This window comes from Vulpes vulpes, chromosome 11, assembly GCF_048418805.1.
Source record: "Vulpes vulpes isolate BD-2025 chromosome 11, VulVul3, whole genome shotgun sequence".
Lineage (NCBI taxonomy): Eukaryota > Metazoa > Chordata > Mammalia > Carnivora > Canidae > Vulpes > Vulpes vulpes.
The window spans coordinates 2270013-2296749 of NC_132790.1; the positions used below are offsets into that span (position 1 = coordinate 2270013).

At 42.2% G+C, this 26737-nt stretch overlaps 1 protein-coding gene across 1 annotated transcript in view; it reads left to right on the forward strand.

The window, feature by feature from the left end:
- Positions 1-366: 366 nt before the first annotated feature.
- The window catches only part of SLC5A12 (solute carrier family 5 member 12), a 46270-nt gene continuing 19899 nt past the window's right edge, over positions 367-26737 (forward strand). Inside the window, exons 1-9 of the mRNA XM_026018622.2 lie at positions 367-1213; positions 10398-10463; positions 11664-11715; positions 12889-12956; positions 17361-17515; positions 17636-17776; positions 21817-21946; positions 22960-23048; positions 26337-26449. Of these exons, the coding sequence (XP_025874407.2) occupies positions 548-1213; positions 10398-10463; positions 11664-11715; positions 12889-12956; positions 17361-17515; positions 17636-17776; positions 21817-21946; positions 22960-23048; positions 26337-26449 (1480 nt within the window). The 5' untranslated portion in view covers positions 367-547. The remainder of the gene's footprint in view (positions 1214-10397; positions 10464-11663; positions 11716-12888; positions 12957-17360; positions 17516-17635; positions 17777-21816; positions 21947-22959; positions 23049-26336; positions 26450-26737) is intronic.

Here is a 26737-nt window from a genome sequence, read left to right on the forward strand (position 1 = left end):
TTGGTAAATCCATTTTCTGAGTTAAGAGAGAATCAACTACTATGTTCAGGAGGGTTCCACTGTAAACGTTTACCAATAAGAGCCAATGAGGTAGATATTATCGGCTTTCATATTAACAGATGGGGGAAAGAGGGTAGAAAGTTTGAGACACTTGAAGCCTCATAGTAACCCCTTGCGGTCTTATTACCTCCATGCTCCAGCTGAAGCTCAGAAAGGTTAAATGACTTGCAGCAATTACACAGCTTGCTTAGAGTGGAGCCAACTTGAGCAAAGGTCTCCTGATTGCCGGTCCCTTGTGCCTTTCCCTCCACACCCACTGCCTCGGGCAATTGCAGGTACCCTGCCTCCACCCTCCCTTCCTCCCTCACTCAGGGAAAAGACACCCCCGAGGGTGCTGTTGCCCAGTGCAGATTCCATTTCACTACTTAAAAATGCTGAGATGTTCAACTTGTATCACTTCCATTTTTTCTCCAGTAATGTTTAACCTTAAATCAAAAAAAATCCAGAACATAAAAGAGCATGTTATCTGGAAGTCCATTCCACCCCCATGGTTATTAATTTCAGAACACATCTGAACTCCCTCTCCGTTTTAGCAGGGGAACATACAGCTCCTGGCCGGGTCGGATTGCACGTTCTCACTTGGCGGTACCAATACTACTTACTACCAGATTCTTCTTTGGAGTCAACTTTGAGATCTTCCCTGAATACAGCTTGGTGTCTGGAGACCCACTCAAGTGCCTACGGTCATCAGTCTCCTCCCAAAATCAACTTGATCTCTCTCGGCAAAGCATCTACTGTCCTGAGCTCTGATTTTGGAAGCAGCTTCCCCCTGAGCCCTGGTTGGAAGCACCTCTCTGGTGCCATCCTGCCCAGCATGGAGGCCAAAAGCTTCGCAGTTTGGGATTATGTCGTGTTTGCGGCCCTCTTTGTCATTTCCTCCGGGATTGGGGTGTTCTTTGCTATTAAGGAGAGGAAAAAGGCAACTTCAAGAGAGTTCTTGGTCGGGGGAAGGCAGATGAGCTTTGGCCCCGTGGCCTTGTCTCTGACAGCCAGCTTCATGTCAGCTGTCACTGTGCTGGGGGCCCCCTCGGAGGTTTACCGCTTTGGGGCATCCTTTGTGCTCTTCTTCATCGCCTACACCTTTGTCATCATCCTCACGTCGGAGCTCTTTCTCCCTGTGTTCTACAGGTCTGGCATCACCAGCACCTACGAGGTAAGACAGCTCTGCTTCTTCAAGTTAGAAAGAGTAGTTATTTTCTCCCCCCCAATAGCATACATCACCTTGGAAACACAGGGTTGTTGAGAAGCGCATTTATTTTCAGGATGATCACACAGCACAGGAAGAGCACATGTGGGTGTTATTGGGCAAGGCTTAGGTTTGGCCATACACACAACTGCATTCACATCCGTAGAATGAAGAAGGATGGAGCCACTCCCACGAGGCTACCCCAAGGGTGATACCTGCTTCCTGGTCTAACTTGTAGGACAGTCTCCCTGAAAGGGAGTTGACCTTATTATCTGTGTCAGTAACATCAGTCTTCTGAAAAGCAGGCAGAAGAGACGCTGCAAATGTTGCTATTTTCCAGATAAGAAAACTCAAGTTTGAGATAAATGGTGTACTGAGTATCCATTTTGTCTTTATCCCCTTCTGTCATGTAGTAGAGCCGAGTTCTTTAACAAAAGTTATTTCTACCAGTTTTGGTAGAAATACCAAAAAACATAGCAATTTTTTTTTTTAATTAAAAACATTTTAATGAGGGGGGATTCCTAAATGATACAAATATGGGGATTATGTTAATGAAAACAAAATGAGGCAGTGGTATCTTGATCTTGCAATAATTCTCAACTAAAATAGCACATTAAAAATTGAGTTTATGTGCCCAGTATGTAGGTGTGATCATGAGTCAGCTTCTATGAGAAAGTGGTTTGTTTTCCTTGTCCAACACCATCTCTATATCACAGCAGAGGATTCTTAACACACCTCTTTTTTATTATTATGTAAACTAAATGATTACAAAGGATGACTCTGGATTTCAAAAGCCACTTCAGCAAATGAATACTTTCCAGAAGGTTTTAAAACTTGTGATTCCACAGATAATCAAATATCCAAACTCCCCTCCCCACCAAAGGTAGGTAGGTGATCAGAATAGGTAGTAGGTTGGATGGTAGGTAATGCACCAGCTACTGTCTGGGGCGTAATTCAAGTGGGAATGACTCGACTGATGCTTCATCCCACAAAGTCTATGCACATATCCTCGTTGCTCATTAGTGTACTTTCGGAAAACGTAAATATATCCTTGGTTTTTCCATTCAGCTATTAACGTTTGACTCCCCAAAGCATTGCTACTGTTTTTTTAAAAAAAATCCCTCAGTAACTGTTAGAAAGAGGGAGACAGAGGAGAAAGAGAGGAGTCAGAAAGGAGTACAACTTCAAAGTCCAATGCTTAAGAAGAGGATGACTTTGTGCAGGTTACTGAGTGTTGTTATCAGCTACGGTTTCCACGTAGAGGATACTTCCCTTCTTTCATGAAGCTTTGGTTGAGTGTTAAAGAGTTTTTAAATTCTATAAATAAATAAATAAATAAATAAATAAATAAATAAATAAACAAACTGCCCAAATGTGGAAAATCATTTGTACAACTAAGTAACTCAGTTAACCACTCAATGCTCGTTAAGCACCTACGATGTTCCGGGCGCCCTCTAGGGCTGGGGGAGAAAGCACTGGACCAAACCCGTCTCTTATGGGGCTTCCTTCATCGCAGAGAAGGTGATCAATAAATGTACCGGAAGGTGATTAATAAACATACTGCGTAAGGCGATCATAACAGAAAAGTGTTGGCCATTTACCTGTGTGCCAAGCCCTGCTCTGGGTCCTTCACGTGTATTCAAGCATTTGCCCTTCACATGACCTTTCCCGGTTGGTTCTATCATTATCATCCCCTCTTAACAGACTAGAACCATTGGACATATGGAGTCAAGCAACGTGCCCCATGTCGCCCTCTAGCAAGTGGCAGTGTTTCCAGCCGGGCAGTGGAAGTTGGAGGAGGTTGCATGTGCCTCGCAGCCCTCTGGCCTGCCGAGTGCCCTGGACAGACAGTAAATAGGAAAAGGTAGATTGCAGGGGTCCTGCCTCAGCAGGGATGGCGGTAATTCATACAGGGTGGTTAAGTGAGATTTGGGTGGTGACCAGGGCCAGTCCTGGCACCCCGGGAGGGAGAGACACCCCAACCTACAGTAGCCACAGATGCCCAGGCCCTAAAAAGGGAGTAGGACTCACATGTTTGAGGGACAGGAAAGAAATCAGTGTGCTCCAGAGGAGGGAGCCAGGGGGAGAAAGGTGAGAGAGGAGATCAAAGAAGTGGAGGGGGGAGTCCCTGTATGTGGAGGAGCATTCTGGGGGGTGCGGTGTCAGACACGGGGAGGGGCTTGGAATATTTGTGGGGTAATTTGGTCACCACACTGAGAGGAGGCACCCACTACTGGAGTGCAGGGGGCCCAAGCAGGGACAGTGGGGGTCTTGGGCATGTGAGACACATACGTACGATGAGTAATTGTACCACTTCGTGCTCGGTGGTTGTTCAACGCCCTCGTGTTCCAAACCTCCTGCAAATAGAAATCACGACGCACTTGGCTCTCTGGTTATGTTAACCTTTGAAAGTAAGAAGCTGTGTACATGCACTAAAACGTAGGGTATTTGCCCCAAGACAAAGTGGAATAAAAACATTGTCTTGAGGTCAATTGAAAAATTTTCTGAGCAACCCTGCTCCAGCGGTGCTACTAATTGGTTTTCGGGAAAATGGTTCAGTTTTTACAGTAAACCAACTGCAAATATGTACCCGAGGAGCTCTGAGACTGCCTTTATAATAATTAAGGTAACACAGGTACAGGAAATGCAAGGGTTTCACTGAATTTAATTTATTGTCGACGTTTATTGCCCTCTACGTATTTTAATTTTTACTACCCTAGTAAGGATTTCAGATTGCGTAAAGCACACACGGGGTGATTGGGGGTTGCCTTTTGCTGTGTCAGAATGGGCACTACAGCACAAGGGTGAAGGGCATGGACTCTTGAGACGGCTGGGTGGCTCTGGGGTTGAGCGTCTGCCTTCGGCTCAGGTCGTGACCCTGAGGTCCTGGGATTGAGTCCTGCATCCGGGTTCCCGCAGGGAGCCTGCTTCTCCCTCTGCCTGTGTTTCTGCCTCTCTCTCTGGGTCTCTCATGAATAAATAAATAAAATCCTAAGAAAAAAAAAGAATCATGGACTCTTGACTCTGTTGGGCTGCACACGCTGGCACTGCCGCCCAGCAGCGGCGGGACTGGGAAAATCGCTGAACCTCGCTGTGCCCGATTTCCACGTCTGTGGGAGAGTGATCATAAATGCACCTGTCTCAAAGGATGTCCAGGAGGCGTAAATGAGGTGTTACATGCAAACACTTTTAACAGAACTTGGTCAGTGGTGCGTGCCACGTAAGCGTTTTGTGTTATTACTTATTATTGTTGTTGTTCCTGTTGTTACTGTCCCCAAATTTATACCACTCAAGCCCTTTGCAGAAGCTCTTTGTTCATCCTCCATTCCCTATTACCCAACCATAGATACTCTTCCCAGGGTCTTTTAAAGCCCTGAGGACTGCAAGAGGTGGAGTCTGTTTCCCTACCCCTTGAATCTGTGAGGGCCTCGCGACTTGCTCTGACCCATAGGATGTGGCTTTGACCAAGAGAAGTGATGTGTGAATTTGGAGCCCAGGCCTCGTGAGGTTATATGGCTTCTGCTCTCACCCCCTTGCAATGCCGTCCTGGTACTGCTGTCGGGAAGCTGGGCTAGGCGGGCTGGCTTCGGGGGGATGAGCGGACACGCAGAGGACGACAGAGGCACCCCAGCCAGCACCCAATGCGACTAGCAGACCTGAGAGTGAGGCCACCTAGATCTTCTCACCCAGCTGACCTTTCGGGTGATGGCAACCTCACAGGGGCCCTGGGGAAGCAAGTAGGGAGATTACCCAGCCAATCTGCAAAATCATGAAAAATATTAAATTCTTTTTAATGTTTATTTTTAGTTTTGGTTGCTTCTTTTAAATTGCAGCATAGTTGATCAAATCCTTTGTTTTTAAGCCAGTGGGTCTTGGGGTGAGTATCACGCAGCCACTGCCAATTGACTTAAATGCTTTGATATACAGTGGGATTTCCAGAGCCAGATGCGCCACCTGTGCAACTGTACTACTGTCCTGCCCCTTGTCGAAGCAGGAGGGCTTGTCCTCACCCTCACGTGACAGATTAGGCTCAGCTCAATGGCAGTGTCATATGGTTTCATTATCTCCATTTGGACGGTTTGTCATTAGCCTCATCCTGCTGTCTCCACTCCAGTTAACCTTGTTTCCTTCTTTATCTTATCACAGGCTGATAAACCCAGTCTGTTATTATTCGCCCTCAGCACTAGCCTATAGGCTGCTGTGTGCCTGCTTTCTCATTTTTCTTGGACTTCTTAAACTAAATGACTTCTGAATTACTTACTTCTCTTTAACCCAAACTTTTTCATTATAGTAATGCACAGGCCACTACTTTTTTTTTAAAAGATTTTATTTATTTATTCATGAGACACAGAGAGAAAGAGGCAGAGACCCAGGCAGAGGGAGAAGCAGGCTCCTGCAGGGCAGCCCGATGTGGGATTCGATTCCAGGACCTCGGGGTCACGCACTGAGCCGAAGGCAGACGCTCAACCGCTGAGCCACCCAGGCGTCCCCCAAGCTACTACTTTTTTAATGTCATCTTTCGAAGTGGTGCCTAAGCATTATAGGTGACATAATGTGGGGGGTTAAGTTTCTTTCTTTCTAATTTGCCTTTCCTTTACATTGGTGGTGTTGTAGTAATTATAGTTAAGGTTTCAGAAATTACATATGTAGGTATAGGATATCATTATTGAATATTATTTTGGCATAGTAAGTGACGTCACAAAATGATTGCTTTAGGATGGATATTCAGGGTCTGAGAGGGTTTGAAGCAATGCTATGAAGCCTTGAAGGTCTTTGTAAGTGTTGACTTTTACTCTCCGTGAGATGGGTCATGGCAGCGTTTGAGCAGAGGAGTGACACGATGTGATCTGCATTTTTTGAGTGTTGCTGTAGCTGGATGTTGGGAATGAGTCTAGGATTTTGACTGCTGAAGCAAGGGTCTGGTTCCGAGGCTGTTCCTATAGCCCAAGCAAGAGCTGATGGTATTCCGGTGGCAAGAGAAGAGATGATGCAAGTGGCTATATTTGAGAGTGGGACATAGGCACCAGGATTCTTGTAGGAAGTGGACGTGGGGGGTGAGAGAAAGAGAGGGGTTAAGACTGGTTCCAGGTTGAGTTCAAACCAACATGAGAAGTGAACTTACTATCTACTAAGATGGAAAAGAATGTGGCTCTATAAGGCCTGAGGTCTTGAAAATAATCAAATACAATGATGGGAAGTGTTACCTTTGCCATTTTCAAAAGTGGGCATCAAGCATGCATCTCTGGTTGAATTTCCATTTTTATTATTGGCTGTTGTGATAGATAAATACACATCAAAGAGGACCATTGAGTGAGGGAGGGAGTAATTGAAAGAATGGGTAAATGCAGTCTTTCAGATGTAGAATTTCACAATTGCAATTGTCTCTCTTGTTTCAAGGATGAAAAACCGGAGGCTTAGGTCCCTGTGAGATTGTGGCAAAACTCAAACTAGAATTTAAGGAGTCTTCCTTCTGATCCACTTCTTTTTTTTTTCTTCACATATTATTTTCTCAATATTGCCTCTCCAGCTGGACTGAACTGGCTGACATCAGGGGAACTAAACCGAGAGGCTAAAACCCTTGACTTTGTGCAGGTTCCTATAGCAGTTTCCTCACTGTCTTGCCATTTTTCATAATTTCCCTTTTGCTGTCCCAAACTTCAGGTGCCACCCAGTCCCAAAGCTAATACCACATATTTGGGGGCTTCAGGGTTACAGCATTTCTCCACTCCTACTACCAATTTTCATATTACCTATGTATTGCTGTGTAACACATCACCCCAAAATAAATTTCTTAAACAGCAATTTTATTTGCTCACAATTCTATGGGCCAGCAATTTGGTCTGGGCTGAGAAGGGTCCAGTAAAATAGTAAGGTTCTCCTCCTGGTCTCACTGGGGCCTTGTATGTGCCTGCCATCAGCTCTTGCATTAGCTAGTGGCTCACCGGTCTGGGGGAACTCAGACAAGACAGCTTGTCTATGTCACACTTAATCTTGTCCTCCATTGGCTACCTTGAGTTCTTCTATGTTTTGGAACAAAAAGTTCCCATCAGCAGAACATATCTTTTTTACATGAGCATTTTTAGTCACCACTTGGATTATATTTGCTTTAAGTTATGTTCCCCCAGAAGCATTAAAAACCAACCAACCAACCAACCAACCAACCAAACAAACAAACAAACAAAAAAACCCTAAGACAAGGATTTGAATGCAAGTCATACTGGAGGAAGTGATTTCATTGAATATTGGTGGCGATGAAAATATGGAAGAAAATGAAGCCAATAAAAGGTGTGTTTTTGAGCAGGTTACCCCTGTGAGCACTTGAGGTTCCATCTTCACTGGGGACCTGTGGAAGACCTCCAGATCCTGTCTCAGGGTCGTCCCTCCTGGTGGGCAAAGAAGCCTGAATATTTGTGTCTAACTCCTTCTGTCACTGGCTTTCAGCCAATGATAACAGCCCCGGGCGCTGCCAGCCTGCCCTGTGCAAGGGCTGAGATGAAGCCCTGAAGCAAAGGATCACAGGTGCATTGGGAGGCCATCAGCACGTCCTGGAATACTGAGTGCCACCCACCTGACGGCTACGGTCGCTAAGATCCCAGCATGTCCTCGTCCCTGGACTTGGCGTTATCACGTACTGTGCCATGGAGCCTCATAAACACCAGGTTTAGAAAAGAAAGCCATTGTTGAGGGCAATAAATGAATCTTCCCAAAGACGTATGATTGGAAACTAAGTTGTCCTCACCACAGAAGTTCTGCATGGTTTTCTGTCCTATGACATCCGAGACTTGCCTCCTCACTGACTTCCTCACCTCATTAAGATCATTTCCTTTATACCTGGTGTCCTCCGTCATTCGGCCACTGGCCTGTGTCCTGACTCACAGGGTACTGAATCTACCGTCTGAAGAAAGAGGGTCTACGGACAGATGGATACGTGCTTGGGGTGAGGGTTGAGCAGGTGTAGGAGTGTGAAACTGAGTGATACTTCTGCTAAGAGAGTCCCTTCTAGGGTTTCAGAGAAGGCCCCGTTGTACACCATGACACAACACTTCTGTATCATTTCTAGGAATAGGACAAATCTGGTAGTTAACTCCTGATTTAATAAAAAATGATTTTTTTTCTTCAATGCAAGTAAGACAGGACCACTACCCATCAGAAACTCCTGCCAAGAAATTGAAACCTCAAGTCATACTTTTAATACTTATTTTGTTCACCTAATACATATTTATTATGATAAATAATAATAATAATAACAACAACAAATACCAGTGTTGTCCAGAATCTTTATTCAGGAAAACCCTTCTTGACTTCTAACTGTAAACCAGATCCAGCTGTTCAGTGTGTTCACAGTTCCTAGTAGCTCTTCCTCTAGTACACAGCATACCTGGAACTTTATTTTTATTAGAATAAATTTGTTAAAGGTCACTTTGTCTAACCCATAGAATCCTCTAAGGCACAGACTATATCATATTTGGTATTACTATATGTCACAATGCAGTATGGAAGTCAGGTAATAATTATTTACTGAATGAATGAAGATATAAAAGATGACAAAAATGAATCCTTACATGTTTACATGTATCAGGGAAGGTAAGTGTGGTGGGCTGAGAAATGTATCCCTTTCTTTGAAAAAAAAAAAAAAGTCAATATTCTAATCCCTGAACCTATGACTATTACCTTACCTGATTAAAAAAAAAAAAAAAAAAAGCCTTTGCAAATGTAATTAAATTGAGGATCTTAAAAGAGGAGATTATCCTGGATCTCCCCAGGTAGGTCCTAGGTACCTTCACATGTACCTTTCTAACACTGAGGCAGAGGAAGACTTGACAGCCAGGAGAAGAAGCGATGTGACCACAGAGGCAGGAATTGAAGTGATGGAACCAGAGGCTAAGGAATAAAAGTTATTTTAACATTAAGTGATCTCAGGTTCTTTCCTAAAGCCTCCAACCTGCCAGTACCTTGATTTTGGCCCAGTGAAATCGATTTCATACTTCTGGTCTTCAGAACCTCCAGAGAACTTCTGTTACTTTAAGCTGCATCAAAATCGTGGCAATTTGTTACAGTCGCTTTAGGAAACAGATACCGTAAGATTTATGGATCCAACGTCAATCCACAAGACAGTAGAGTAGGTGCTCAAGTGATGCCATATAGGAAAAAAGTTGATCATAATTGCTGTTGGAGCTCAGAGGAGAAAGTATGCATAGGGGTGGGAATGACAGCTGGGCCAGCCTCCTTAAAAGATGACTAAGAATTGGAAAATCTGGGGGGAAGATTCTCTCCCGTTGAAGGGTCTGCGCAAATGAAGGAAGAGCCTGAGAAGTGCAAAGCATGTTGACTGAGCCACACACAATGATTTGATGTGGAGAATAAATAACGGGAGGCCTAGTGGTGTGATTTAAGATAAGAAGGGTATAGATCAGAGGGTGGAGAGTATCAAGTGTGGGATGCGCACGCTGTTTGTCAACGATGGAGAATCATTGAAGATTTTAAGTAAAAAGGCAACATGTGATGCCTGGGTGGCTCAGTGGTTGAGCATCTGCTCAGGGCGTGATCCCGGGGTCCTGGGATCCAGTCTCTCATCGGGCTCCCCTCAAGGAGCCTGACTCTCCCTCTGCCTATGTCTCTGCCTCCCTCTGTGTCTCTCATGAATAAATAAATAGAATCTTAAAGAAAAAAATAAAAAGCAACATGGTTAGAGCCTTGCATGGAGAACCAACATGGCAGATGTATGGTTGATGGAATGGATGGGCAAGGATCGGAATTAGAGAGATCAGCTGGGAGCTACTGCAGTGACCTAGGAAAGAGGGAATACAGGGTGGGCTAAATCTGGGGCCATGAGATATAAAAGGAAACAGTAGCTTCAGTATAGTCAGTAGGATGACCCCTGGGTTGAAAGTGAGAGGGTCTGGGTTTTTATTCAAGCAATAGAAGTTTAAAAAGAAGAAGGCATTTGTCTTCTCTCTCATGAGAAGCTTAAGCCAGAATGGAGCTTTCATAGAGCTCTGGTATTTCTTTGACCTCAAACAATCTGTAGTTTTCCTGTTCTCTCAAGTAAAGCCATATTACAAACCCAAAACACAGGGGAATCGAAGAAAATAAAGCACCTTCTTAGCAGCTCTGATGCTGACTCTTTGCTTGTCCTTCTCTCTGTTTCTAGTACTTACAGCTACGATTCAATAAGCCAGTACGCTACGCGGCCACTGTCATCTACATCGTGCAGACGGTAAGGGGGAAGGGCCGCAGGGGGTGGACTGTGTGCGGTGACAACACAGGTTTGTTTACTCCGGGGGGCAGGCAGTGCAACCAAAGGACAGACCAAACGCCAAGAAGCAACTCCTTTCCTCACGGGTAGGACTTCTGAGACGGGGGACCACTGGCAGTGGTCCACACGGTACGGACCCCATATATTCATCTGGATAATAAATAACAAACAAATGTCTACTATAAACCACAAAGGAAAATGTAGCCTTAAAAACTCATTTGAAACTTTTATTTCCCTCGTACAAGTTGCTTTGGATATGAAATGGTCCGCTCACTAGCTTTTCACTAGTTAACTGCATTGAACCAGAAATGCCCATTTTGCCGAAAATCTTATTTATTTATTTATTTATTTATTTATTTATTTATTTATTTATTTTTGCCCCAAATCATTTTAAGACAATACTCCCATTCTCCCCTTTTGGACTTCTCTCCTGCTTCCTAGGCTCTGGGCGCCTCCAGGCCATCCTCCAAGTTGGTATATATACTTCCTAGAACTCACACAGTACTTCCTACTGGAAAATTACCTCTTGCCTTTTTTAACCAAAACACCCCCTCACCGACTGAAGGATTTAGTAGAGGGGAAAAGACAGCACTGTTCCCTGACCTTCTCACACATTTTTGCCTTTTAAAACCCTTGCCTGAATCTCTAAATGGTGAAATCCCATTTAAAATAAAATGGGACTGTACCCGCTTCCTTCAGTGTAGTGGCTGCAACTGGGGGAGTCCAACCATTAAGTAGATCACTTGTGTTGTTAGTTTTCCCCGTGCTGTCCTGTCCCCTATTTCAGTAGGCCACTAAAAGGAGGTTGAGTCATGGTGGCATAAGCGTGGGAGCGGAGGTGGGTAGAGAAAAGTTGGATCAAAACCTTACCTTGAAGCCTATTTATGTGTCCTCCAAAAATATGCCGTATCTAGCCATAAAATCTCAAAATTCACAGCAATCTTAGAAGTCCAGTGATCTTCCTCCATCAGATGCTTATTATCCCCTTTGCATGCTAATGATGGCGATCATATGATTTCAAGATGAGAGCGGTTGCCAATGAGATGTGTAGTGACCACGTTGAGGGAAACACCTCTTGACGGTCAATAAGGGCCATTGGAGGCAGCTTTCCCTTCCATGTCACTCCTCACACTGTTCACCTGACTCTTGTTCACCCTACAGATTCTCTACACAGGAGTGGTGGTGTATGCCCCCGCCCTGGCGCTTAATCAAGGTGAGTTACTGATACTCCCCTGGGTACTTTCCATCTTTTGTCTGTTTACATTCTCATCTTGAGAAACACACATCCGTCTTGTCAGGGAGACATTCTTGTGCCTATGGGGCTCTTATTACTATAGTCATCACCATCTAGAGCTCCAATAATCCCTGGAAAGAGCACTGGGTGTTACATGCAATTGATGGATTGCTAAATCTACCCCCAAAACTAATAATACACTATGGGTTAACTAACTTGAATTTAAAGAAAATCTAAAAAAAAAAAAAAGAAAGAAAGAAAATAATGCAAATAATTAGTTACTTGATTTTGCCCACATGGTTTCAAACACCAAGTTTGATTGTCATTTGTTTTGTTTTTTAATCACTGAAATGATGGAGGTCTTGGCTATTGTATATGAACAACCACTAAGCACGTTTGTAGTATATGATCCCATCTCAGTGCCTTCATGTAGATAATCTGAATAGAGGAGTGAGGGATCCCTGGGTGACTCAGCGATTGAGCATCTGCCTTCGGCCCACGGCGTAATTCTGTAGACCCCGGATCAAGTCCCACAACAGGCCCCCTGCATGGAGCCTGCTTCTCCCCCTGCCTGTGTCTCTGCCTCTCTCTCTGTGTCTCTCATGAATAAATAAATAAAATCTTTAAAAAAATGAATAGAGGGGTGAAAGGTGCTCGTAGGAATCATTTTAAGATTTATACTTGGCCTTTTGGAGAGAATAGAATCCTAAGAGCAAAAAGTTTTAAACGATTAAAATAAATTTTGTAATGGTACCTATAATATTAAAAGACTTCGATATTCAATTTAATCATGCTCTGGGCTTATACTGAGAAATACTTATTCATGGCTGATGTTTAGGTAGTTTCAAAGTACTCAGACTAATTTTGTTAAGAAAAAGCAAACAAACGGTTGGTACAAAGATGGGCAGCTACAGAATTTTTGGAGGAAAAATTTGGCTTTTAGCCATACCTAAAAAATATGGACTGAGTTGAAATATAACAATGTAATAAAATAATCTTTATCAGAGGTGAATTTAATAAGAGAAAATTCTAATGCGATTTCCATTTGCCCACAAAAAACGCTGACAAAAATACTATGACTTTGTCTTCATAAACCTTGGTCTTCTACTTTCTTCGGAGAAACTTCTTTCAATATTTCTTCTCCCCTTCTAGTGACGGGGTTTGATCTCTGGGGCTCTGTGTTTGCCACAGGAATTGTTTGCACATTCTACTGTACCCTGGTATGTATCTATCCATTAAAAAGTATTTAATACCATGTCCTAATATGGGATAAGGGCAAATCTCCAACAACAGGGCATCTAATTATAGCAGAATTTGTTATTCCAAAATTAAATAGAAATATGCTGGCCTATCTGTCACAGTTTCCTGAGGAAGGTGCTGTTATTTTATTTAAAATTCTTTTCAGTACCATTAGTAGAATTGGGTTGGGCTCATTTGAGAAAGGCTTGGCAAAGAAAAAATTTAATGGGAGAACTACCTCCTTGATCAGAGGATAAGTGACCCCACACGTAACAAGCACAAAACCAAAATGTGCTTTTTCACAGCAACTATGAACCATATAGGTAGCATACATGTCACACCTAGTGATTGGAAAATTCAAAATGTGTGTACGAACGATCAAGGATGGTTGGTGTTCTGTGAACTTGAGGGTTCCACAGCGTGTTGTTCTTTCTTATTGATGCATAAGCTTGCGTTACATTAACATTTGCCTTACCATATGCTCCATTTTTAACCAGGCAATCTGGGTGGTATTGGCACTATATTTATATAACTGTTAAAATCAGTTTAGTTCAGAAGCGTTCGTTGAGCACCTATTATTGATCATGCCCTGCGATGGGAATCTTCATTCATCTGAATCTTTGGCACCCACATACAGAGGCTGTAAGTAACCAGGTAAAAGTGTGACAGTGGTTTTCAGAAAACTGGACCTTTTTCGTCCTCTAATAGAGAAAAATAAAGTAATCCTATATTATCATAGAGCAGGCCATACATATATTTTGGCACTGTGTGCAGATCGGATACTCTTTTAACATATATCATGGAATATATGACTTGGAAACACCCTTAACTCTCCTTTTCATACACACAATTTCCACCATTTCTTTGCACTGCAGAGTTTTGTCTTTTTTTTTCATTCCATTCTCACTATCATTGTTCTATTCCAGATGCACATCTCTTACGTAGGTTAAAAATAAGCTTCTGCTCCTTAAATGTCTGGCCATATATGACAGATTAGTTGCTCTGAGGTATCTACCCATACAAGGATGACTAGATGCATTGCCAGGGACACTGAAGACAGATTTCTTAGCAACAAATAATGGAAGGCAGAAGCAGTGAGATAATATCTTCAAAGCATTGATGGAAAACAATTGTCAAACTATAATTGTGTATTCAGCAATACTAACTTTTCAGAACTGTCAAGAACCAGGAAGATTTACCACCAATCTATCTTCCCCTGAGAAAAAAAAAAGTACTGCAGGAAGAAGGAAAATGATCCAGTTTTGGATAGAAGAAGTAATGATCAGAAAATAAAATAGTAAATCTTTAAGAAATCCAGTCAAACAGTTTTTTTGATGCTTGATGATAAAAAATAACAACTTGATATTACATATCAATAATATCTAATAACTTACATATCTCATGATATGTTATAATTTATAATATTGTAAAATATACCACTACTATTTTTATCATTAGATGTAATTTTTTTTTGTTTTTTGGTTTTTTTAAATTTTTTTATTTATTTATTTTTAATTTTTTTTATTTATTTATGATAGGCACACAGTGAGAGAGAGAGAGGCAGAGACACAGGCAGAGGGAGAAGCAGGCTCCATGCACCGGAGCCCGACGTGGGATTCGATCCCGGGTCTCCAGGATCGCGCCCTGGGCCAAAGGCAGACGCCAAGCCGCTGCGCCACCCAGGGATCCCGGTTTTTTATAGATGTAATTTTGGATTAAGAAAAAGAATAACCATCTTTTGGACAACGATAGCATGTAAATTAGGAAGACAGTAATCAGACTCGATGATTTTGTCTTCTTTGAATTGTTGGGGATTAAGACATTCTTTAAATTTAGACTCTAACTTAAAATTTTATGGCAAAATCTCAAGAGGACTTGTTTAAATAAAATGGTCAAAGTGGAGAAAAGGAATTAAAACATGACAAAACAAAACCTCAAGTGATTTAAGCGAGAGAAGAGGAAAAAAGCATAGAGAAAGCACAAATAGAGACTAAAAAGTAAGATGTCAGAAACATGTCTGGGTATTTTAATGATCACAACAAGCTAAACTGAACTAAACTTACTGACTCTTAATTGGTTTCAGTGCTTCCCTCCCTAGTCCCCCCATGTCTCTGGAAGATTAATCTTAATCACCCATTTCTTTATGCCACTTGACTGACCCAATTCTCTTCTCACTTCCCATTGTTCACAGGATAAAGTATAAGCCTCTTAGTGTTGGAAATCGTTTATGATGTGGGTCAATCCACCCAGCTAATCCCTCACCACACCTCTGTCCCATCTCTCTTCTCTCTAGCCAAGTTGCAGGCTTCCGGATCTCATTATGCTGGTGGCTCACTGGTCTAACACTTGCTGCTCAGGTGGCAGGCTCCTATGGTCCTGCAGATGCATAGCACAGCTAAGACAACCAGCGGGAGAGATTAAAATAATAAATGATTCCTGCCATTCAGGGACTTGCAATCTAGTGAAGTAAACATTAGATTTCACACAAACAAACTGATTACATATATCAGTGACCCCGCACGATCAGGGTTATAGGTCAGTGGTGTGTGTGTGTGAGTCTCACTGTATGAAGGAGTTATGGAGTCAGAGAAATTTTCATGGTGGCTATAATCTGTCTTTTGATGTACATTTGATAAGGCGGTTTGTCCTCATGCCTCAGGGCTAGCTGAAGATTCAGGTTCATGCATATTTTTTGCATAACCAATAGCAAGTAGCCTCTGAAAACCGAGGTCTTGGACACTTGATCTTCATATCACTAAAATCTGGTGTTGCAATTTGGGTTTAGAAGGCTTAGTATCTTTAGAGAACATCACGATACCGCTATTTGAGGGGGTAGGAGGAAAATATTGATTATTCCTCAAGTCAGGATGAGAACACAACATACAAATACAATGCCTCTGGCAGGACTTTAATGTCTATTTATTAAATTGCACTTTAATTGCAAAAGAAATGATGGGACAACCCAATATCTTCTTTCTTCTCAAGGTAAAGATGAAGCCTGTCATCTTTTCAGAGAAGTTCTTGACACTCTGGAGGAGTAACTGGGGATGATAATTCTATTTTTCAATGTTAAAAATACCACATCCTTCCATTCTCATTGTGCTTATTCATTTTCAAAGCACTTCTTTTTTTAAAATATCACTTGGTTTAATCTTTCCCGATTTGCTCATTCCTCCTTCGCTGTGGTCCTGGGGGATTCTCTACCTGGATTACTCCAGCAGCTTCTTTCTCCCCCGCCCCCTTTCCTCTTGCCCACGTGTTTCTCAACTAGAATTGCACACTAGAATCCCTGTGGGAGCTTTGAGAAAACATTTAGGACTAGGTCCCAACTCAGACCTCAATTTATTCAGAATCCTTGGAGTTGGTGCTAGGATATTTTGTTAGTTTGCTTGTTTTCAAATTCCACAAGTGATTCTCAAGAGGATCCAATTTTGATAACCAGCATGCTCACCTCTTGCTCATCACTCTGTGTTGAGTTCTGATGTGAGATTTACCCTCTAGAAAGTCTGCTTTGCTCATCTCACTATTTGACCATTTCTTCATGAATGTCTAGAATCTGTGTTTTTCTAGTTCTTTTCTTCTTTCTCATCATTCTACCATTTCACTCCCCCCAAATTTATTTATTGTTACTAAATTTACAATAACAAAACAAAACAAAAAAGCTCATATTGCATAAGCCAGACCTAGGTGATCATCCTCAATTCCCCTCCTTCCTCATCATATGTATTCAATTATTCACAAGTTGTGTTGATTTGACCTCCCAATTGTTTTCCAAATCGATCCACTTCTTTCTATCTCTGCCTTGCTTCAAACCCCTGCCATCTTGGGCACGGACTGCTGAAATCACATCTGGGTGTATCTTGAAGAGATACTCCTTCTTTTCCATGGTCCCGCAATCTGCTATCTACACAACCACCCCTGAAACCACTATGAAGCAAACAAATAAAATCTCTCATCATGTAAATCTCTTTAATGCTGTCTCATTACTCTTGAGAAATCATTTAAGTGGCCTTGTCAAAATCTGTGTTCTGGCCTGTAGCAGATTCAGCAACCTCCCCTTGGGCGTTCTGTATATGCTTCAATCTATATATTCTAGTATTATTTCATTTCTCCAGGCAGCCATACATCTCCATCCTTCACACATGTGGTTTCCTTCTCTTGTCCTCTGTGCCTGGTAAATTCCTACCCATTCTTTACAATGTAGTGAAAGAAGAAGGAAGAAAGAAAGAAAGAAAGAAAGAAAGAAAGAAAGAAAGAAAGAAAGAAAGAAACAAGGAAGGGAAGAAAGAGAAAGAAAGATTGTATCAGCAGAGAGGTTGTAAAAAGGAATTGGAAGACTTGAAGCCTTCCTTTTTAAGAACTCACATCCATTCTCTCCATTTCAGGGAGGATTAAAAGCAGTGGTGTGGACAGATGCATTTCAGATGGTTGTCATGATTGTGGGATTCTTAACGGTTCTCATTCAAGGATCAGCTCATGCTGGTGGATTACCCAATGTAATAGAACAATCAAGAAATGGATCCCGACTAAATATATTTGAGTAGGTGCAATACTACTTTCCCACATTTTATAAAGATTTAGCTGTATGACCTCCGTAACTAAAGCAATATTTGGGCATCAAAGGAACATCTTTGTTCACTCACTTCTCTCTGGCTCATAGCTTTGATGTAGATCCTCTCAGACGGCACACTATTTGGACAATCTCAGTGGGAGGAACGTTTACGTGGCTTGGGATCTATGGTGTTAATCAGTCGACCATACAGCGATGCATCTCTTGCAAAACAGAAAAACATGCAAAACTGTAAGTTATAAATAAACATTTCAGTTTTCTTTGTCCTTATTGGGTATTTATTATACGCTTCTGTGTGTGTGTGTGTCTGTGTGTGAGAGAGAGAGAGAGAGAGATGGAAAGTTTGATTTAACCCTCTCAACAGTTTTTTGAGGCCAGCATTACTACTCCCATCTCAACAAAGAAGTGGATTGGAGCTCACGTCTGCCTCCCTTTGCTCTCCATCATTTACTGCCTCCATTTGTTGAGAACTTGTAGGCTAAATTCGGTGGCCATGGGTGGCGATGCAGAGGTAAATAGCATAGATTGTCTACTCACAGCTTCTGTGAGGAGATGGCCCTTATGATTTGCTTGATGCAGCCTGTGGTCTCTTGAGCTACTATTTTTCTTTTGATGGCTATATCCTTAAGTTTTCCAAGGAGAGGTTTAGAAGAAGTCATAATGGGCTTTCACCAGGGCAGCTCTCGCCAAGCTAGCAGCCCCCAGTATTGCCAGGCCTGCTTGCCCTGAGGGACTCCAGCAGGCACAGCTTGGGGAGCCTTTTCCAAGCCCTGCAAGGCATCGCATGCTCCAGACTGGGGGTTGCAGGAAGTCATGTATTATTCTGCACGACTGGCAGCAATAAGCTAGCGCTGCATCTGAAATGGACGTTTTATCCTCATTGTTACTGTCCAGATTTCCAGCATCCCCGGATTTGTCAGGATGTCCTCAACTTTTCTTAGAGCGAGAAACAGTCACTGTGAATATTTTCACAACTGACTTTAAAATACTTTCAATGCATAGTTTTTTATTTAGAATGAATAGAAGATAGCATTGCTGCGACACGGCTCACCATTTTGTGACTTGGATTCCGGAAGAGAGTTTATTACTTACCTATTCCACACGCTCTCAGAAGGAAGCACTGAATATGTTAGCTAGTATTCCATTAATTTGCTGGTAGCATATTCATATCCTATTAGAATAAACAATGTTAGCAAACCCTCCACACAAGATTGTCACTTTATCAAATAGGAAACAGAAATCAGTCAAAATGGTCAGTCCAGTTGAAGTGCACTCAGCTGGAAGGAAGGGCGCGGCGGGGATGTGTCACTTGTCACACAACTGAAGCCTCAAGGTCATTACGGGGGCAGCTGGAGGCCACTTGGAGCCGGCTGCCAATCTGCTCTCATCTAGGAGGCTCTGCAGAACGTTGATTAAATGCTCTGCTTCTGTTCAATTATCTGAGAGCCTGGTGTCATTAAGACATTCCATCAGAGTTTAGGAAAAGCTCTGCTACTTGGGAAAAAATACACCCTGAATCACATGTAGGTGAAAACAGATCCATAACGTTCGTACTGACCATGCGTCCACGGGGTGAAACCACGAGTGGGCTCATTATATCTGCACATCATTCATGGCCGGGAATGCCGAGGACGCACTAGAGACAGTTTGATCTTAAGCCTGATCTGTCTTCCTCATATCTAGAAATAATATCACCCACCAGTCATCTAAGATGTGCTCCCTGGAAGCTGACTTCACCTCCTCTTGTTTCTAGACCCCAATTTCTTTTTCTTTTCTTTTTTTTTTTTTAAAGATTTTATTTATTTGTTCATGAAAGACATAGAGAGAGAGAGAGGCAGAGACACAGAGGGAGAAGCAGGCTCCATGCAGGGAGCCCGACTTGGGACTCGATCCCGGGTCTCCAGGATCACGCCCTGGGCTGAGGGCGACGCTAAACCACTGAGCCACCCGGGCTGCCCCCAGTTTACTTTTCAAGGTGGTTGACTGTACATGTTGCTTTGAGGGTAGTAGGTGCTGATGCAGAGTCTCAGGTCCCTTCCCACATCCCTCCCATCTCCTGGCTAAGATGAGCACACCCACACAAGTCACTTTTGTTCTATTCCTGCTGCTTTTGCTTATCATTGTGTTCATTTATTTCATTTCAGTGATGATCTGCTTCCAATCCCGGAATTTAACCTCCATGAGGGAGGGTTCTCTGTTGCTCACTGCTATACCCCAGTACCTAAGAGAGCCTAGTACACAGAGATGTCTAATCCATATATTTTGAGTGAATCAATGAAGTGGCTTTAGTTAAAAGAAGGAGAGTTATCTCTGTAAAGAATCAAAGTCCATTTCTAATGAAAAACAAAGTCACGACACAAGGTCTTTAACATTCAATACAGTCTTACCCTTGGTTTCTCACTTCCTGTCATTGACTGGTGAAGCTTAAAATTTTTCTGGATAATGTATGGATGTCCTCTGTATGGATATTTTTACAGAATGTAACTCATTCAATCCTGTACTAGTCCTATAATAGAAGGAAAGCAGGTGTGTTCACACTCTTTTTACAGATGACATAACTGTCTCAGGGTGTTACATGACTTGTCTAAGGGCAGGTGGTCGTTAAGGATAAAGTCTTCTGACCCGAGGTCCAATGTTCTTTTTAAAAAAATAAAGGATACAAGGAGTATAATCACAGTGTACTGAACTTCTACCATTCATTCATTCAATTATTTATTACCAAAAGGGAAATAATTTCATGTCTGCTATGTGCCAGCACTATTCTATAGCACTGTGTTTGTTTGAGTGGGGGAAATTAATAATAAGCAAATTAACATATAATTTCAGATAATAAACATTGCTGGAATACTTTCAAGGAAGTAACTTCTAGGATAAGTCTCTTTTCTCATGTAAATAGTATCAAATAGAAACTTCCAAATGAGGTAATGATTTAACCAGATTCACTTCATATACAGGTAGTTTGACTCAAGGGTTTTTGAGAGCTAGGCACACTCGTACAGGATGGGTTTTCGGAAGCTTTGAAATGAATGTGTATCCTTACATTTATTTTTTATCGTTTTTTTTTTTAATAATAAATTTATTTTTTATTGGTGTTCAATTTGCCAACATACAGAATAACACCCAGTGCTCATCCCGTCAAGTGCCCCCCTCAGTGCCCATTACCCAGTCACCCCCACCCCCCGCCCTCCTCCCCTTCCACCAGTTCGTTTCCCAGAGTTAGGAGTCTTCATGTATCCTTACATTTAAATGTGGATGTGTCTGATTTCCTTCAAACACTGACGTGATCCAAGAAAATTCCCAGTGTTGCTCTCCTGGCCCTTTGACATTCTCTCCAGAATGGGGCTGTTTATAAAAATCTAGCCTACTTTCAAATCTTCCTTGAAATTAAGAAAACTAGTGGGGCGTCTGGGTGGCATCGTCCATTAAGCATCAGACTCTTGATTGCAGCTCAGGTCATGAGCTCAGGGTTGTGAGATCAAGCCCACCCTGAGCTCCACATTGAGCCTGCTTGGGACGCTCTTCCTTCCTCTGCTTTTTGCTCACTTGCAGGCTCTCTAAGTAAATAAATATATTTTTTTAAAAGAAAGCTAGTAATATTTTGACTTTCAGAAATCAACAATGAAGTCGAAATAACCATAGGATACTGTCAAAGCACTCAAACTACAGTGAAGCGTATCCATGTGTTGTACAAATAAAAAGAATTGCTCCCCAGAATATGGGTAAAATGACCTTAAGTTTTGCATACTTTCTAATCTCTTAAAAAAAAAAACCCAAAAAACCCTCAACTTTAAATTTCATCTAAATCAGTCTCCAAAGTGAATATTTCCAAAATGTGTCTATTTCTACATTTATCTCATTATCCCTCTGGAAGAAAAGGTGTTAAAATGTAAGTTCACTTTTTGACAGTTTTATGAATTGAGTGGGGGGAAAAATCACTGTGAGTTATATAATATGAGTGATCGGTATGTGAAATTTCATCCGAGAAAATAGATCTTGCACCACACATTGAGATTTTGCAGAAAAACTCCTGATTTCAAAAGAAAAGCCATCAAAAACCTACCTCATTCAATTTTGTCATCAGTCTAAAAATGTAACATTCCCAAATAGAACAAAAATGGTGAATGTATAAAATATAATGATTCTTGAAGGCTGTAGAATTTTATTTTATAGCAAAAAGCCCCCCAAATTCTTCCCTTGAATTTTTGGTGATGTCTTCATCACACTATTATATGGCATAGAGGCTACCAATAGGCCGATGTGTTCTCTTCTAGGGCCTTGTATTTTAACTTGCTGGGTCTCTGGATCATTCTGGTGTGTGCTGTCTTCTCTGGCTTAATCATGTACTCCCACTTCAAGGACTGTGACCCTTGGACTTCTGGCATTATCTCAGCGCCAGACCAGGTTTGTGTTCTCTTGGGACCAGCGGAGAATGGCCGAAATGAGTGAGCTTCTGGCCATGACTGGGTAATATGGATTCTTCCTTTTTATTTTCCCACCTGGATCCCAAGCCCCTTCCTGAGCCCCAGGGAGATGATCTCTTTCCTCTCCTCTTGGGTGATGTCACCACATGCCAGGTTCTAATAGGGGAAGTGACACGTAAAAAGGTATCTCGCCTTGCCCTTGAAGACCAGGCCAGGGCAAGGCTGGGGAGAGTGGAGGTTAGGCTTGAACCCATGGCTTTGGTTGTCGATCCAGCCCTTCTTTTTTCCCCTAGATGTCTCAAGGTTGATTACAGATGCTTTAATCTCATATTGAACAAAATGACCCTTATTTCTATAAAGCTTCTGCACTTGTCTTCTCATTATACTACATTAAAAGTGCTTTCAAAAACTCCATTTATTGAGGCACCATCACCTCTCTCCCGTCTGTACATTCCACTGTCCCTCTGTCCCAGGGGGGCTCCTCTCTCACAGATCTGACTCCAAAGTAGAACCATAATACCTAGACACCCTGAAGACCTGGATCAAGCATTCGATTTTAGGATTTAACTGCTAACATTAAGGGTGCACAGGCAAAGGAATGGCATACATTGCAAATATCAGAAAAATAAAACGAGTTCTTGAACCTTCTAAAGTGCATCTAATCCTTTTTCCTAATGTCAGCTGCCCCTTCCCATGCCTCCACCTCCCCTCCAGCTGAAGCTGGACCTCAGGGCCCATGAAATCAGACTAATTGTAGCCTCAACTGGAAGCACGTAACAACCTGAGTTGTGCAAACGCCTCTATTATTTTATTTTATTTTATTTTATTTTATTTTATTTTATTTTATTTTATTTTATTTTATTTTAATTTTTTATTTAAAAAATTTTTTTTTTGTATTTTTTTCCCACTTCCTTTTGCTAAAAAGTGACATTTCTCCACTTCAGACTGTGCTGATGAGACCACTGATCCTATCTCGTTTTACCACCTCTTCAGCTAATGCCGTACTTCGTCATGGAGATATTCTCCACGATGCCAGGACTGCCTGGACTCTTCGTGGCCTGTGCCTTCAGTGGAACTCTGAGGTTAGTCTGTTGACAATACGCAGCTCTGGTGATGTGGATGATGATGACAGCGGTGATGGGAGGAACAGTGAGGTGACAAGGGTGATGGTGGCTGAGACCACCCCTGCTCACCCCGTACTGACTGTGTGTCGGCTGCCCTGTGAATGCTTCAGTTAGACGTGCTCCTCACTTGTCACGCAATGTATGGGATGAAACTTTACTCATGAGGCTTTATGAAATAGTTTGGATTTTAAGATCAATGGGAAGGCATTAGATGTTACCCTTAAAAATAAAACCCGCCAATTATCTTACCAGAGAAAGTTGGGCTTATTGGGGAATGAAAGAGAATTGCCATCTGGGACAAGTAAGCTGAGGCAAAACCATAGGCAAGCGGGGGGAGCAAAGGAGAAGCCTGCTTCTTCCAGGAGCAATGGAGTAAGTTGGGAAGGCTGTCATGAACTGTGAGACCAATTGGGGGAAACCAGGAGTTGGAGGCCTGATGGCTTTTCACTGGCAGCATGGCTGCTGGGGTAGGCCGGCCGGGATGGAGCCTGTCCAAGTGCAATGTCGAGCCTGTGTAAGGTCAAGTCTCTCTTCTTGATGGTCTGCAGTTGACTCCAAGTGGTAGGGCAAGCTTTTTTGAGGAAAAAAGGTGTTAATGGCTCTTGGATTTTACCATTAGATGTGATATCAAATCTTAATTTGAAAGATATTATTTACATTTAAGGATATTCATTTAAGGGTTGCCAGGGTGGCACAGTCGCTTCCGTGTCCGACTCCTGGTTTTGGCTCAGGATCTGACATCAAGCCCTATGTCCAGCTCTGTGCTTAGCACAGAGTCTGCTTGAGATTGTCTCTCCCTCTCCTGTCCCTCCTGCTTGTGCTCTCTCTTAGTCTCTCTAAAATAAATAAATATTTTTTTTAAAAAAGAATGTTTATTTAAAGTTAATAAATCATAAAAAGAAAAAAAAAGAACAAAATGCATATACTTATTCTACTTTTAGGAAAGTTTTTATCAGAGATACTGAATTTTATTAAATTTTTGGCATTTTTGCAGTGGCTATGTTTTTAACTTTTGGCAACTTAATATGATGGCAGATTTCCAAATTAGCAACATCCTTGACTTCACATAATGATTTTAACCTGCTTTGGGTATAATTCTGATTTAGTGAACTACTGAATTATTTTTGCTAATATTCTTTTTAGGATTTTTGCATCAAATACATGAAGTGACATTATTCTGTGGTATTGCGATTAGGATCTCAGGGAAACTCCAGACAGAAAATAGGAGCACCAGAGGATCAAGGAGGGGTAGCACTTTAGTTTTTATTTTTTCCCTCTCTATAGAGCTTTGCTTATCTTTTCTCTTACTTTAAGACCGACTCTTGACTCTTTCCAGATTGGAGAACTCGTAGTTGTCAACAGATAACTCACAAAAGAATGGATGGCTCTTTTGTTCTCAAGCCCAAAACTTCTAAGAAAGGGACACACTGGGTGGTACCTGCTATAGAGAGATTACTTCTGCTGCAACCTTAAGGAGGATGTTGAGTTGAGAAAGGGAAAGACAGGAATGGGGGTACAGTAAAGAGATCGTCCTTGAGGGTTAGGAAAAATTAAAAAAGAAAGATTTCTAGCATCTTACAGAAGCTTTAGATCTGAGAAGTTGACATATGGATAATATACCTGACTGCAAAAGCAACCCAGTAGAGGCTCCATAGGGGCCAAATTCAAGTTTTTGCTCCCTCCTTCCCAGTGGATTTAAGGGTCAACCCTAATGTTCAGGACTTTCAGATGATGTATTTCGAGGCAAAGTCATATTTTGAGATCAAACTCCTTCTGTTTGATCATCTCCTTTCCTTACTGGATTTTCATGGAGCTGCAGATAGGAGGGAAGTCTGGCAGGAAACACACACACACCATGTAGTGATTCTCAGGAAAACGAGAATAGTATCCCAGAGTACTTACAGCTTCAATTCCCTAGAAATGGGTCTTAGGAGATTTCTACTTGCTATAGCTACCACTCAGGGAAGGAACTTTTAATTCTGCACAAAATGGACATGGAACTATTCTAACTAAAGTAACCTACAGCTAAAATTAATGGTACTATTAGAGAAAAAAAGAAAAAAAAATGAATTTTCTTCCATGCTGTCAGCACAGCCCTAGCTTGTCTTCAAATGAGCATCGGAGGATAACAAAACAGCTAATGAATAGCAGTGGAGAATTTACCAACAGCTTGGGCAGGTTTTGTCCATCAGCTTGTTTCTTTTCTGGAACTTTTGTTTGTGATTGTGATTTCGCATCACATGAATTTAATATAGTTACCTGTTCCACTAGCTAAAATATTCCTGGTCTGTATGAGAAATTAGATGAGCTTTCATGCTATTCGGAAGGGAAAACCCCAACCTCCAGGTCCCCTGTCGTCAAAACGAGTTTTAGGGCTTTAAGACTGGACTCTGATTGGAAAGTCAGAGAGAATATCAAATCTTTTATGTGGTTTTAGCCTTTGCCCCCTTCCCATTTTATCTTTTGCTTCTTTCTCCCTGACCGATTGCATTCTAACCACTCGGGTGGCTTCAGGCTGTTGAGTGCGGGAAGCTTTCCATCTAGAGGCATTTGAATGTCAAGTTCCCTTTTCCCCAATTTGCATGGGTCCTTTCGGTGCCTATTTCAATCATCCTCTCCTAAGGGAAGAATTCTTAAACTTCAGTTTAGGACTCTGCAAGGCACACTTTCCTAGCCTCTTGTTATTTTCCTTCATGACAACTGTGATCAGTTGTGTAATTGGCTGTTGATTGTCTGTGGTGCTAAGTAGAGTGTAAGGTCTATGTTTGGTAGTTGACCATTGTATGCCTGGTGCCTAGACGTGTAAATTGTAAGAATGAATGAATGCGTGAATGATTAATGAGTGGCACATTTTACTGATTCCTGGATTAGGGTAGTTACTGCTTCCTGCCTCAAGTCCAAGCTAAACACACACACACACATACACGTGCACCTGCACACACAACCTATCAATGCCTGCGAATTCACTTAATGTCTTATTCCAGGGCATTGGTAGGCATTAGAGCACAGACATGTAGCTACTTCACTAGGGTTTAAAGAAATCCAAGAGCACAAGCACAGAAGCGGCTTTGAGGAGGGAAAAGCTCCCCCATGGAGCTCCCCTGAAGTCCCAGAATAAGGACATATGTGTGTATCTGTTTCTTGTTTTTTTCCAGAGCCCTGCTTTGTCTACTTGCCCTGAGTGACAGGGCAGGCTGCTCAGCTTTATTTAGCTTGGACGATGTTCTTGCTTTTCTCTCCCTGCAGCACTGTGGCCGCCAGCATCAATGCCTTAGCAACAGTGACCTTTGAGGATTTTGTCAAGAGCTGTTTTCCCCATCTCTCCGACAAGCTGAGCACCTGGATCAGTAAAGGCTTATGTAGGTACAGCCGGTGGATCTTCTCCTCCACATCATGAAATGTACGTGTGGTGCATGTCAAAATTCAGGACCCACAGGCACGAACGCACACTGAGGTGTGTGAGGAATTTCACACATGGATTCACACTTCCAGAGCACCAGGAGGGTAATGGGAGATAATCACCAGCTAGTGTGCCCTTCCCCATCCTTAGACTTGACTCTCTTCCGTACTTGCCCTCTGCTCTATATTCATCACTTCATCATCTCTTGGTTCTGCCTCGTGTTGAGCATATTCACCCCTCTACATGG